At 32.2% G+C, this 15441-nt stretch overlaps 1 protein-coding gene across 3 annotated transcripts in view; it reads right to left on the bottom strand.

Annotated features, from left to right (window-relative positions):
- Nucleotides 1–15441, bottom strand: part of LOC105149042 (protein O-mannosyl-transferase TMTC1) — a 222199-nt gene that overhangs the window by 23962 nt on the left and 182796 nt on the right. For all 3 annotated transcript variants that reach the window (XR_015548279.1, XM_087416076.1, XM_011061177.2), the window contains exons 8-11: nucleotides 12231–12420; nucleotides 6056–6177; nucleotides 5814–5978; nucleotides 5256–5369 (exon numbers count right to left, since the gene is read on the bottom strand). Coding sequence is in view for 2 of the 3 variants with exons in the window: in XM_087416076.1 (XP_087272202.1) it covers nucleotides 5256–5369; nucleotides 5814–5978; nucleotides 6056–6177; nucleotides 12231–12420 (591 nt within the window). In the remaining variant the exon portion in view is untranslated. The remainder of the gene's footprint in view (nucleotides 1–5255; nucleotides 5370–5813; nucleotides 5979–6055; nucleotides 6178–12230; nucleotides 12421–15441) is intronic.

Here is a 15441-nt window from a genome sequence, read left to right as displayed (position 1 = left end):
AGACTGTCGATATTATTCAAGCAAAGCATCGCTGTATAACCACGACTCGTTTCTGAATGTTTCCTTCTACGAGCGATTGTCCCGAGAATTTTTATTGCGGATCAGCGTATTCAAGGGATTTCCTTCGCACTTGATTTACTGCGAGATACAGAACCGGCACACACCGAGCGTGGTTTTATGCTCTGGGCTGAATAATAGTAAAAGCACGGCGTCGTAAAACTGCAATCAAATAATGCATTATCGTAAATATACGGCTGTATAATGTCCGTGTAAAATTCTGATGGTTTATATATCTCGTTCAGGACCGGTATCTACGATCCAGCAACAATGCATCATCTGAAAATGGCGCGTATCGCGATGCTGGTTTTGTCGCAAATCATAAATAATGATATCGACTATAACCGAAAATTTTTAAAGCTGATGTACTTTTAAGCGGCCAAATTTCCATTGCAATTATTCGAATAAATATTTTATCTCTTTTTACGCAGAGTAATATATTTTTTTTTAAATTCAAAGGGTGAGAATATAAAGGATTTGTTTATTTATAAATTCCACTCTGGATTTTCTTTTACATACAAAAGAAATAATAATAATAACTTTATTGATAACCAATACTATATTATAACAAAAATATATAACGAAATACAAAATAAGATGAGAGATGCACAAATAAAATATGAAGCATCGATAATTTACTATCTAACAACCTAAACATGAAAGAGTAATAAAATTGAAACTAAAACACAAATTAAATTAAAAGTTAAATTAAAAGTTAAATATAAAAGGTAAAAACTGATTTAAGAAATCAGATAATAAAAGAGAAAATAAAAATATATTTTTAATTATAAATACGCGCGCGCACATACATTATTATTGAGATAAAAGATTAAGAGTTCACAAAGATTATATTTTTTATGCACTCACAAAAAATGCAAAAATGCAAAAAATGCAAAAAATGCAAAATTGTACAATAAAATAGATCTGTTAACATAAAAAAAGCAGCAAATCGTGAAGTTCTAGTATTCACGGCTATCGATCAAGAGAACGAAAAAAGTGGAACGCTGAGAAGTAACGCGATTATGTACCAAAATAATCCGAAAGAGAGAAGAGAAACGAATGAAAGAGAGCGAAGAAATGCATTTTCACGATACGCGGTCTGCTTTTCTCGGTGAATGAAAAGCAAACAGAAAAGTCGCGTCTTTTTCGATTTGACGTTCCATCGATCGAATATGCTCGTCTCTTCCTTCTCATTTCATTCCGCATCTTTCTTTCTATTTTTCGCTCATAATTCTCTAGACACCTCGCGCCATTCTTTCCACAAATGCAATAAGCGCTACAGAGAGAAAAAGAGAGAAAGAGGCGCGGGAGCGAAAGGCCTTGGAGTGAACACCTCGGGAGAACTCTATGTTCTTCCGGTGACGCTCAATTATTACTCGTGCACGGACCAGGTCAATCTCAGGCTACTTTAAATTACTTACTCGGCGCGATATTCCGGAGGGAGTAGAAACTTTGTCGTGACTCTCCTCGGGGAAATTTCGTACGACAGATCGAAAACTAATTCGTCGCGCGAGGATCAAAACTAAAGCGGAATGTTGGAGGCAATGAACGAGACGCAGCGAGACGGTAGAAACGCGAGATGCACGAGAAGGATCGAGCCATTCTTCTCGAGCGGAGTTTTATGAAATCGCACGCAGGCGATGCTGCCGTAAAATGTTGTTTCAAGGAGGAGGTAAACGAGAAGAAAGGCAGTCTTTTTCCAATCTACGTCTCACACCGCGTCGCGTTATGCGTCAACTGAAACAGCGAATGATTTGGTGCACAAAACAAGCGGAGGAAATTGCCAGTTAGTTGAAGATTCGATTTTTCAGAGCCAATAATAGTCGATCCACAGAACGCGATGTAGAGAGATGGTAACGGAAAAGAGGAGCCAGAGTAAAGAAGGAGAGGGAAAGAGAAAGACAAAAAAGAAGTGCGACCTGCATAGAACGGCTAGAAAGCTCAGCGTAGGAAATGAGATCTACAAGTGAGCGAACTGGACGAGCGCGGGTATAACGCCGAAATGCAATTTTCATCCCCAGCAGTCGTTCTGCAACGCAGCGGCTGCAGCTGCTGTCGTGCCGACCAATTCTCTCCCTCTTCATCCCCCTCCCCCTCTTCATCTATCCTTTGCTTTTTCCTGCGCCACATCACCATTCTCTCGATATGTTTACCGGACTGATTGCATTCGCGTAGACAAATAATCTGATATTACGATAAAACAATCCAAGTGTGACGTTGCGAAATGCACGTAGTGCTCGCGTGTATAAAGAACGGGGATCCGATTTATGGGTACACCGCGGACGATTGCCTGATGATGAATCACATGACACATCACGAAAGTACACAGAAGTTTAAAATGAGAACACATTTATTTTTTCAACAGAGACCATTATTTTTTACACCGCTATTATCCTTGTCGAGCATTTCTTGTGCTGGACGAGATAACGAAATTCACGAAACACAGGTGGGGTAAAAAACGCGCAGATAGGAACATAGGAAGAGATGTAGAGAGGTTGCAGAAAAAAAAGGGGGGAGAGAAACGAAATAAAAAAAAAACGAATGACTGGTTACCACTTCATTTCGAGCGCAGTCGAGCTACGGCTAATTAATGCACTTTTGTCGGTTTGCTGCGACCCTGCTCATGCTATGCACGAGAAATGCGATGTAGAAAAGGGTGGTTGAAGCAGAGAGAAGAGTCTGCATGTGGTAATAAGATTGTATTACGTCGACTACTCTTGCATAATATTCCGTCTGTTCTGTCATGTTATGCACGAAGGAATACATATTAAGTAAGTGAAAATAGATCGTAATAGTAAAAAAGTAAAGATGGAGATGAAATAAAATAGCATAATGCAATATAAATGTGATTATTTCGAAAGATTTCTGTGATAACATTATTTCATGGAAATTGTGAAAACTCTGAAGTAAAAAACAAGCATTGGCGGGTGTGGTTAAAAAAATGCAAATTATGGATTTGCAATTATATTGTGCCGTTGAATTTATGCATTAATTTTACCGTCTATATATCTATTCCAAAGATGAAAGAATTATTACAAAGTTACAGACGATATGAAGCCGAAAGTTGATTAAAATTCCTCAGTAATGCTGAAATTTATAAATAAATCTTCTTAATTACTTTTTCTGCCCTTTCATAGCGATATTCTCTATAAAAGTTATAAAATCGTACAGAATACAGGCGTATGTGTACCGTAACAACACATTCTTTTACATAAACAACATTCATATTCATGAATACGTGTTTGATCTCCACTCATCCATAATTTTTGTCAAAATTGATACGTAAGTACAATATGGAATAAACGGAAGATTTTCTACAGAATATCAATTGATAATTACAAATCTTTTTTAAAGCAATTATTCGCAACAGATAGTAAAATAACAGAAAATTTCAAAATGATTTATGGAATAGAATATTTAAAATAGCTATACAAATTGTTCAGAAATATCACCAAACACGTATTAAAAATATACGAAGTGTACACGTTACGTAAATGACTTAGTAATTAAATTAATTAAAATTATTCTCAGAAATATAATTTAATTTAGCATATTCATCAAACATAAAACAATAACAACAGGACATTTTTTTCAAGATCATGTGACTTGTTATTCAAATAATCATCAGACGAATCTACACTGTTAGAATATTAAAAAAGCAATGGTAATCCAATTCCTTAAATTAAAAATAATACTTTAATATTTTTAACTTCCATGTGTATCAAAATCGATTTATTTTTATGGTTAGTTTCAAAGTAAATCACGTCCTTTAATTATAACGTGCATTTAATAAATAAACTAAATTTGAGTCAAATTTAATACATTTTCTTCAATTAAATTATTTAATTTCATTATTTTAGTTAAATTAACAATACATTGAATAGAAGCAGTGACCTACAGATATAATAAAAAAATAATTCGAATGGAATATAATTTGACGTTACGAATTTAACAGTGTAGCGCCTCGAAAATCACTTTTCACGTAATTCTGTTTATTTTAGTAAACTGTATTTGTAATCAAAATATCTATCTTGTGTATTTACGTAAAAAATTCCTCGTAATATTTGACCTACTTCTTTTTTGATACTAAAATTTTTAACAGCGACAACTTAACATACATGTTACAATTATTGAAAAGATTTGAAATATGAATTACTGTATATGTGTTATAAAAATATTTTATATATTTTTGCTATTATGTATTTGTGTATATCAATAAAATTTTTAATATAGTATTTAGAATATATTTTTACTTAAGTACTTAAAAATTTTTCCTATTTTGAGAAAATATATGACTGTAATTGTCTGCATAAAATATAATTCGGGTTTGCGAGACTTGCATGTTTAAATTATTTAATTGTGGCGAGTTAATGTATTATATATAAATAATGCTATAAATAATGGTTGATACGTTTATTTTTATTAATCTTTTGGAATTTGACAACTTGTAAGTAAATATAATTATGTATAATAATTAATATCTTTATGAAAAACGTTATGCTCTCACATTACACAGTGTTAATGTACTAATTCCATAAAATTTGATGTTATATAAAATGATAAATTTTATTGTTTGAATTATTGATTATATCGAAATCGATTTCATTATTATATATTGTACATTTTAATGTATTTTTATATGAAATTATATTTTTTATGTGAAAATCGCTTATTTTATAGATGACTGTCACCGCAAAAAAATATTTGTCAGGAAATGATAAATTGATGAAAGAAATATGTATCGAAATATATTCAATTTTACAGTGTAATATTTAGAGCATATTAAAGAAAGAAAATCGAATAAGAAAATTCATACTCAAATATAATACAATAGGAAGCATTTATGAAGGTAATACTTCAAAAATCAATAGTCAATAGACAATCTGATGAAATACTCTTATTAATTAGTAAAAAATAAAATTAGTAAAGTGTGAGGTATAAAATGTGTATATAAAATATATATATCACATCATATCATATATATAAAATAATGTAATTTTTGTGTTTTAAATAATTATTACATAATAATTTGTGATAAAATGCCTTCAAATATATTCTCCCAATTATTAACATATCAAAGCGTTTAAACGTTCATAATTAAGTGTATGTATTTTCCCGCGAGCAAATGAATATCACTTTTGTCCCAACATATATCTGAAGATTTTTCATACTGATGCGAGAAAGAGAAATTGACTTACCAGAGAGCCAACTGATAATGGTGAACCGCAAGGTTCGGCTGCGACGTGTCTTTAAGGAAGTTTGCGAAGTTGTAATGCATTTTGGCATTGTAGGGTAGAGACCGCAGTCCCGCTCTGAAACAAGACGATTTGAGGTCAGACGAGACCATCCTCTTGACCTCGACATGACCCTTACCATCCTCGTCATCTCATATCTACGTTAGTTATGTTTTGCGTCTCTATACAGAAGCAATCGGCGCTTGTACCCAATTTTTGAATATATATATATATGTTGTACACACGCACACACACACACACACACACGCGCGCGCGCACACGCGCTGGCACGATGCCAATCTCCTTGTTAAGTCAAAACTAGACACTCCCCGTAAATGTCCACGAGGTCTTCGCGTGACAAAATCATTTTTGTCGTAATTGCGAGGCTCAGATATGATTGCGTGCAATGTACGAACGATTATTTATGTTTGCTATTAGCACGAAGACTTTATTCAAAGCAAGGAAGTTTCTCTTCTAGAACGGTTAATAAAACATGAGATACGTAAATCCGTTGTCACGTACTTGATTAAAGTTTCTCTAGATGTCCAATCGTTATTCCGAAGAACCGTTCTGAAACATCCTAAAACGAATAGAAGAACTACGCCTGTAGTGATCCAGCTTTTCCGTCGTGGTACAGCGGTCCAGCTCACTTGCATGCCGTAGACGACCAAAATAATCCACCCAACACTGTAAAATCACATCGAGAATTTATACCATCCGTTGCAATAATTGTAAAAGTGAAATATAAACTTTAATAAAATTACCTTGGTGTATATAAAACCCGTTCTGCCACGACAAAACCCACAGTGACAAAAAGATTGGATGCAGGTAGGAACGGCAGCACCAGGAACATCCAACCAAGAACAAGAGGCGGATGCCTTTGTTGCTAAAAAAGAATATAAGACACATACTTCAGACATTTGTTGATAAATATAGTTTAAATTCTCGTTAAATCCGACGCTACTGCATCGAAATCTCTTCAAGCAAACTGTTACATAAGTTTCTTCATCTTTACCGGATAAGTGTACTCGATTAAAGTTTATGTTATACTTAAGTAAGTTGATGTTGCTTTTACGCAACTCGTATACTCGTAAAATTATGTTTAAATGCATTCGCAAGTTTTAAATGTATAACGAGTAATGATTTAAAACGATATATCTTGAACTGCTTCTTAATTGACTTATCCAAAAGATGAATTTCAGAGTGTAAAGAAAAGTATACATATAATCGGAAAAATTTTATATAAATAAATAAAATCAAATAACCAAACCAAATCGTACATGAAAGGATAATTTAAAATGATATTTTAACTTTGTAAAAAAAAATTTTTTTTTCACATTTGCTAGAAAGAGTATAAAAATACTGCGACAAGTAACAGTTTTTTTATGTTTCATTAAGAAATGAAGAAAGAAATGAAGCTTTTTCAATAATTTTATTTTTCTCCTATTATTTCTGTTAGAATATTATTTCATCTAAATAGTTTCCATCCAGCATCGTGATAAATTAAACTATACAAATCTCGTAAATGCAGATTAAATCACATGTAAATAATAAAAGAAAATATCTAAAAATAACGACTTTCAAATTAAGAGAGCCGTACAAATATATCCAGACATTCGCTTAAATTACCCAAAAAATAACTGAAATTCGGAGAAAAAAGATTGCTGTAACTTTGAACAGTCGAATTGTTATTTATTATATTTTTATTATTTGAGCAAAAATAAGAGCTGCTAAAGCAGCATAAAAAAAGTTTGTTGATAACTAATTTTGTTTTAGCAAATTGGTCTTGTTTAATTTGATTTTTAGTCAAATCCACAGTATTTTCATTTTATCGACCATTACGACATGTAAAAATAACAAAACGTTTTGAAACGGAAAAAAATCACTTATTTTTCTGCATCAAGAAATTCAAACTAATACATCGGTATCCGCTCATTATATCACAGAATAAATATTTAATACGCCATCTGATTCCAATGATCAATACTACAGATGCTGAATAGTCGTATACGAAGTTATTGCATAAATCGGAATATCAGAAACATGTATCGCGCCTAAACTACAGATTACCTCGGGAGAGAAGCATGTTTACGAGACAAATGGAATGCTTCATAAACCTACGATATCGCACGACACGCACGGATCGTTATCCCACGACGCTGTGAAGAGAATACCGGACATGCATCTTCACAGGTATATACATAGTGTATGCACTTTCGTGTAACAGAAGGTAAAAAGACAGGAAACGGTATATCAAAATGGAAACACATAAAATGGACAGACGCAGATTCATCCACAGCTTATGCATCTCATGCCTCTCATGTCACGGAACGTATAAATTCAAGATAGGAACGAGGGAGAAAAATATAAGAAAATTTATATTACGAAAATTATTCGAGCCTGAAACAAAACGTGAAAGATAGATACGATCATTTTTACACTCAGCCATCAGAGAGGAAATTTCAACAACAAATATTTTGTGACAAAATTGGGCTCAATATTCTAAATCTAGACAGCGAGAAAAAAACAGCAGTCTAATTTGTTGGAAACGAGGATATAAAAATAAAACGAGAATATGAACATCAATTTGAAAATCGATAACGTTTTACTTCTAATAAATAGGTATATTATCTTGATTAAAATACAAAAACAACAGATTTGACGGATTTTATACTTGAACACTTTCGACTGATTTACATCATGTCAAAAATATGGAAATAAATAAATAAAACGGGTATACAGGAATAAAAAATATACGAATAAAAATAAACATTTTAACATCAATGGAGTTCAATGCTTTACTATTTATTTCACATCGATGAGAAAAGTTAGGAAAAAAAAGGAACATGTTAATAACAAAAATTTCCATGAGCGTGTCTCTCACAGCGAAAGCTGTGAAGATGGATATCGAGCATTATCACTTGAGAGATCAGAGTGTGCCGCCAACAATGCGATGTCATTCTCGTTGAGTTTATCTGATGAAAAAGGGAGCAAGCATACAAATAATTTGCGTTGCCATTAGTCGATGATGGATCGGCCACAGTTAAAATGAAAATTGAACACAACTATAACATTCTAGGAAGGACTCATCTTATAATAGATAATATGATGCAACGTCAACGGAGATTGAAATGGGTTTTAGTGGAATTAAAAATCATTCACTGGCTGATGTGCTATCAGCCTATACATCGCTATTTCAAAGTGGGAAATCAGAAAGTCCTTCACAGTATTAGCGGATATATCAATATTCAACTACCACTTTAGTCGCAATCAAACATGATTCGATAAATACAAAAACGGAAAGTCAGAATTAAAAGAAAAAAAATTAAGAAGTTACCATCAATAATACAAATACAGCGACTTCAATTAACAATAAGTGTGAATATTTTAGGATTGTATCGTCAGATAATCTTCGTGAAGAAAATATTATATAAAAACCAAAAACTAATGAGACTGAAGAAAAAAGTCATTGATACAATACATTTACAGAAGTGATCGGTATTGACGATCGCAGTGCAGAAATATAAACATTAAAATATCATAAGTTCAGAAATAATAGAATTAGAATTAATTATTAAGGACAATTTGGAAAATGAGAGAAATTTATTAATAACGCTGGTGTGAAAAAAAATTGAGAACAATTATTTCCAATGCATGTAAATTCCATAACACAGTCAGCATAAAAATAATAATAAACCTGACTAACGCAACTATCATAGCCGTCATAGCAAGTGTCATACATAAAAAAATAGCAAAAAAGTGAACGTAAAAGTGACACGAAAAGTGACATGAAGAATGATACATCATAACCGCAACAGAATAATTTAAATGTTTGAAAGAAAGACAAGATAATTACTCGCATGCTGTTGTCGACAGAAAAAAACCAACTCCACAAAATGCGAAATGCATGTCTAAAGTTATGGGAGAGGTAACGTCATTCAACTTATGTACAGAACACGAACGTATTAGCGATATTATAAAAGAAAGTTGGAAAGTTTCTTCGAGCGTCGCGATGTCAGTGAAGACGATGTCTTCCAGTTTAAAAAGTTTAAAACAAATTTCAAGATAAATTAATGCGAGATTTAGTGACATAATTTCCTATACAAAATCACAGACGAAAATAAAGAATTTAAATAATCTTTAAAAAAAACAAAGAAATTGCAAACTTATAAAAATCAGTCATTTCCGTGATTTTTAATAATTTTAAAAATGTACGACAAGATGTACAAAGATTTTATATAAAAGAATTCAATGTCTAATTCAAGTTGTGAAGCGTGCATTATAAACAAAATAGATATGTATAGAAAAATAACTTTGCAAATGTTAGAAATATATAACTATGTCAGCAAAAAGAAACGAGCACCAGCGTTATCAAAGACAAACGTCAAAGTGGTGTAACAACGGCATCGTTATCCAATTCACGTACAGAACCATAGACAGAACACGAATATTATATAATACAAATCTTCAGCGAGAATCCATAGAAACGACATTCTCCAGTAAAGTAAAAGATCGAATAGAACAAAGTAAAAATAATGTTAGTAACAATGAAGGAGCTATCACAAATACTACGGTATTCGCAGATGCAGTATCTCAAAATGATATCGAAGACATAAATAAATAAAACTCATGAAAAATATCGCCAACGTCCAATTTGAACGTTGAATCATGAATAGATAATATATTTTCTTGAAAAATCGAACTGAATGAACGGATATCGAGTGCATCATTAGTATCTGTCGATAATCTCTCTCAAAAGCAAAAAGATAATTTTAGATAAAATTATCCCAGGTAAATTATCCAGGACGCATTGTCTAAAAAATATCCTTATGATGTCTTTAAGATGTCTTTTAAACATATATATATGTCCCATTTTTATGATATTTTTTAGATTGTGTTTGGAAATTAGAAATTTTTAAGAAAAATATATTATATACAGATTATCAAAGTTGAAGAATAATAAGAAGCAAAAAGTATGATAATATGAAGGAAAAATTTATAACAAAGAAGCTGCAACATTAGCGAAAATAAATTTGCAAATAATATATAAATGACAAAAGAATACAAGCTCATAATAATAATAAACTAAGATAATAGTGAATAAAATTTTTTGCATCGATTTTTTTTTTCAAATAATTAAAGAATGTAATACTATATAATAAATTATTTATCAATTAAAATTATTTTAATAGTTCTATTTTTTTTTTAATTTTACATTATTATTGAACCATAGATTATTTTAATAAACGTCATATCATTATTTTGATGTCAAAATGTCGACAAATAATGTTAGGTTGTTTAATGAGTAGATACATATATAACGTTACCGATCGATATTAAAAATGTAATTCTGACATATGAAAGCAAGCATTATTATTAATATTCAAAAAACGATGCTTAATTGAGTGAAATAAAATTTGTATAATAAAAAAGGGCTAAGAGTAACAACAAGTTCTTAATTGCTACTACGTGCTTACAATTAAAAACAGACATTTCGATCATCGACTAGGTCATTCTTAATGTCGTTGGTAAAATTATAAATAATTATGTCCTAATCATGAAAAATGTTTCTTCTAATAAAAACATTTAAATAAAAGTCGCATGTCTAAATTCTACTAATTAATAGAATCGAAATTATAACAAAATATATAACGGATAAAGTATTGTTATCTTAAAATTTACCAACAATTTACTAATAATAATTTATTTAATGTGATGATAATGATTTATATTACATTAATAATTATAAATCTATTAGACAAAATCTTAGGAAAACATTATCCGACTTTCTACATAAAATATAATTTCTTTATCTTGATTTTCTCTGAAACAAACATTGTAAAAGTTAACGTTCTCTCTCTCATGTTGGGATAAGGAAAAATATAATTTACATAAGTTTTGAGACATTTACAAAATTTAACTGCGCTAATAAAAAAAATTTCCAGATATACACACGAGACAATAAAAAGCAATTATATTTGTAAAAAGATTTTTTCCTTCACGCATAAATGCGCTACATGCATAAGAATAAGGATGACCTCATTTGAGAAGAAGACATCTGTTTCCACTTCGTGCCTGCGAAGAGCTAGGTAACCGCCGGCGGTTAGTCAAGCATGTGAGATGACATTAAAAGCACAGATATGACCTCTTTGAGGAAAAGTGACCATCGACGTACAGACAGCGAACCTTAAAGAGGTCATTATGTTGAAGGCTCAACGACCGTCACGGATGATCCCAAAGACACAGAGGACAAAAGTAGTTTACGAGATACGCGCTTTATCGTTTGACTTGAAACTATTATGTCATGTAGTTATTACGAAACTTCTTTTATGACTCTCGAGCCAAGCACAATTTCATCACTGTAGACAATAGCCGACAGGTACTCGAGTACTATGTAGTACTTGAGTTCTTATGTTATGCTAGGTCAACGGTTGAAACATTTAACGGTAGGATGACGTTTCGTAGATGATAACTGATGGTCATTTCACTTTATGATCTCGTCAGATGACCGATAACAACGGCAAATCGAACGATACCTCTTGAAGAGAATACTTTCTTTAATCGATCGATAAGTAAAGGAATTTATGTAAATTTCAGTAAGTTCCCGGATCTACATTAAGTGTTTTAAGCCTTAAGCTTAAGAAATTGATCAATTATAGTCGAATGTGAGGAGAATAATCGATTGCGATGCGTCCATTTCTTATGGCTTAAGACTTAAAAATCTATTGCAGATCCGGGCTAAATCTCTTTACTACTAAAGTCTACTAAAGCTTATTTATATTAATATTATATCGCAAAGGAAATATAATAAGCGAATTTCCAACGCTTGAAAGAATATTTGTGCATTACTCACAATTCATATGTAAATATTCCGTTTAATTGTATAATATAATAATATAATAATTTAATTGTAATCTGCGATTATTAAATTTTACTCACCTCGAAATCCGTAAAGGCTTTGTACGTGAGAACCAGGCAACCGCCGAAGAATATACAGGTGGCGAGATTTCTGGTATCCGTAAAAGACGTAACCAAAGGAACAGATCCCATTTGCCAATCGTGCGAGAGTATAGCCGGACACAGCAACAACCAACAATTCAATGCTGCTAAGTAGCAAAAAGTCAACAATCTGAAATCAACAACAATCATTATCATTAGATCATAGTAGTACAGTAATATTTTAATTGATAATAAGTATACTTGATATTTTATAATTATAATCCTGCGGAGCTCTGACAGTAGAACTTTTGAATTCACTCAATTATAAATTTCTTTGTAAAAAAAAAATGTCGAACGGTTCAATTTTGTTGTCACTTTATGTTACATCCGCAAATTTGGATTCATATTAAATTATTCTTATTAAAATATACGTAATATTTATTCTTTTTTTACATAAGTTATATCACTTTGATTCCTTAAAGTTAATTAATGTTTTTTATATATATAATCAACAGAAATTAAATAAGCCTTACACATTCAGTGTCAATAACTGTGTTAAAGATTTTGGTATCAATTTCGAAGGATTAATATGCTATATCTGTTTGATTTTGTTCTAAAATAAATGTCACGTTCATTTGAAGTTGACGAACGAGTTCGTCGTCTTTTTTCCAAAGAAAATTGGCTGCTCGATTGTCGCGATGAAGGCAAGTTTTCGCGATCGGTATTGTCCTCTTGGCATGAAGTGAAGAGGTCGGTCAATGAGGCCTGGAGTGGTACCCTCCAGTTGCTGACATGGAGGTTCCATTTTCTCACTATCAGCATCTACCGATATAATCACCGATATAACGTTCTCCCCTAGTATCTCTACGGCAAGCGTCTGTACGATCTTTGACGAGGATATTCTCGGTGTATCGCGCTTCTCGGGACGGCTTACTCGGCAAGTCTATTGTCTCTTGAACAAGCCCACGTACACTATGAGCCGCATAACGCGCCGGTAAATATTCACCCGCCGTTGTGAGTGTTAATTCCAATGGCTCATGAGCCACCCTTCTAATTGTCCCTGGCGCCAGATGCAACGACACCCACAGCATCGGCTTTATTCACCGGGTAGCCGAAAAGTGAATAAGTAACAAGAGGACACGAGATGTAAGAGATTTTAAGCCCGTTCTCCTAATAAATTACATTACGGTTGATACAAAAGCATGAACTTATCTGTGTGTAAAGATAAGAGAGACATCACAAATTACGGTGGAAATACGATGAAGATTTATACGAGTAACTGAGTGCGCTATTACATCGCGATCGTTATATATCATCGCAGGTTAAATAAATTTTCTCTGCTAGTCATTTTTGATAACATATATTCCGTCAGTGTAATATGACTTTTTAATGTATTGTAACGAATCACTGTTTCCCCTAAATGGTACATCAAAACGTACTGAGAGCTGGCATTAAAATTTAAATATAGAGAGACTCTCTAATTGCTCCCTCGGCGATAGAAAAATCTACATTCTGTGCAGCAATTGTTCTAAATGTTCCACGATTAACGACATTTATCCCTTTGTTATTTCGTGCTTGAGCACGTATATTGTTACTGCTACTTGCTAATTAATATCCATCTCTTGGACAGTCGGGAAGTGAAAAACGCAATGTAACTCGGAAAAAAAGCGAAGACAATAATGTATCTCAGCTCCAGAGCGGGCGTCCTTTTTCTGCATAATTTTTCTTGTCGCCGGTTATCTATATTTTCATTTTGTTGAAATGATTGATGAAAGCTTTTGCATCATGATTTCGCGAGACACGGGAATTGGGAGTTTCTGATGCAGGAATAAGGGGCGATCTGAAATGTCAAAATAATAATTTGTGGCATATGTCAAGCGCGATGCACGTACTGCTATATGAAAGAGCAGGATTTTCCCGAGAAAACGGTCGCACAGAGAGTGACATATTCCCGCACGTCCACTCTTTTTGGAAATTGCAGGTATTACAGAGATTGCTATAAATCTAGGAAGGATATTCTCAGATTTGTGGACTTTCATGGACTTCCATAGACTCGTCCAAATAAATATCCGCTTTTCAGAACTAGACCTCCATCATGTAGTTCGCTAGTTAATAGATGATAATAATAATAGTAGTAGCAATAATAAAGCCAGAGATCGATGTTATTCTTTTTTTTTTAACATATACATGGTATTCCAGATCTAACGCATCACCTGCTAATAGCAGATTCCTGAAGTCATTTTGAGACAAAAATTTAATATCATAATATCCAGGCTAAATATTTTTTTTAACATAATAAATATCAAGAATTAGAAATATCAGTAATTTTATTTTCGCTTATATAATATTTATATCGATATTAATTTAATAAGAGCAACTATTAGCTTACTTTTAGCACTTTGCGTTGTACCATTCCTGAACGCGCAAACTTTAGACGGCATAATTTGTTGACTTTAAATAATTATAATTCAAAAAATATCATAGCCTCGATATTTTGATATTAAAATTTTAGTCTCAAAATAACTTGAAAATGTGTTATTATCAGATGGTGCTTTAGGTTTATAAACACCCTGTATAAGAGCAATAAATGAATAAATTATAAAGTAAAAAGATAATAATAAAAAGATATTTATTTCTTATATTTTGTATATGTATGTATATCTTAACTTATAAATTATTAAAATTATTTAATCCCTTTATTTTTATTTGTTAATTCAATATTTATTATCGTCCATATATTTCTCTCTCTTGTTTATTAATAAAAATATATGAAATTAGAAATATTGAACAATAATAAACGATTAGAAATATTACATATTAAATAATTTTTTATATTTAATATACAGAAAATTAATCAATTGGTTCAATTAAGACCATTTCATTAAGATGGTTCGCGCCAGACATCGTTTCTTGTTGGTCTTACGATCGTTTGTCAAGCCAGCGAACTTCAGAAAAAGCTTTCCTTTGAAGCCGTCATTCGCGTAGAAACGCGATGTCATTAGCTTTTAATCGGAGCGTTCCATCAATTTACCCTCTCTTTCATTCAGCCGTCCTCTTTTTCCTCTATACCTTCGTGATATGGGTATCGATTCTGTCGATGTTCATAAGCGGTAAACTTTTCCGTCCGTACATTCTTACAGTTCAGATATTGTCGGCTTCCAAATTACGCATATTATGTCAATCACGACGAATCTATATCTCACATACGAAA

The sequence above is a fragment of the Acromyrmex echinatior genome, chromosome 19 (assembly GCF_024713525.1).
Source record: "Acromyrmex echinatior isolate Ae372 chromosome 19, ASM2471352v2, whole genome shotgun sequence".
Lineage (NCBI taxonomy): Eukaryota > Metazoa > Arthropoda > Insecta > Hymenoptera > Formicidae > Acromyrmex > Acromyrmex echinatior.
Note: the sequence above shows the minus strand (reverse complement) of the source record. Positions and strands in the feature narration are given on the sequence as shown.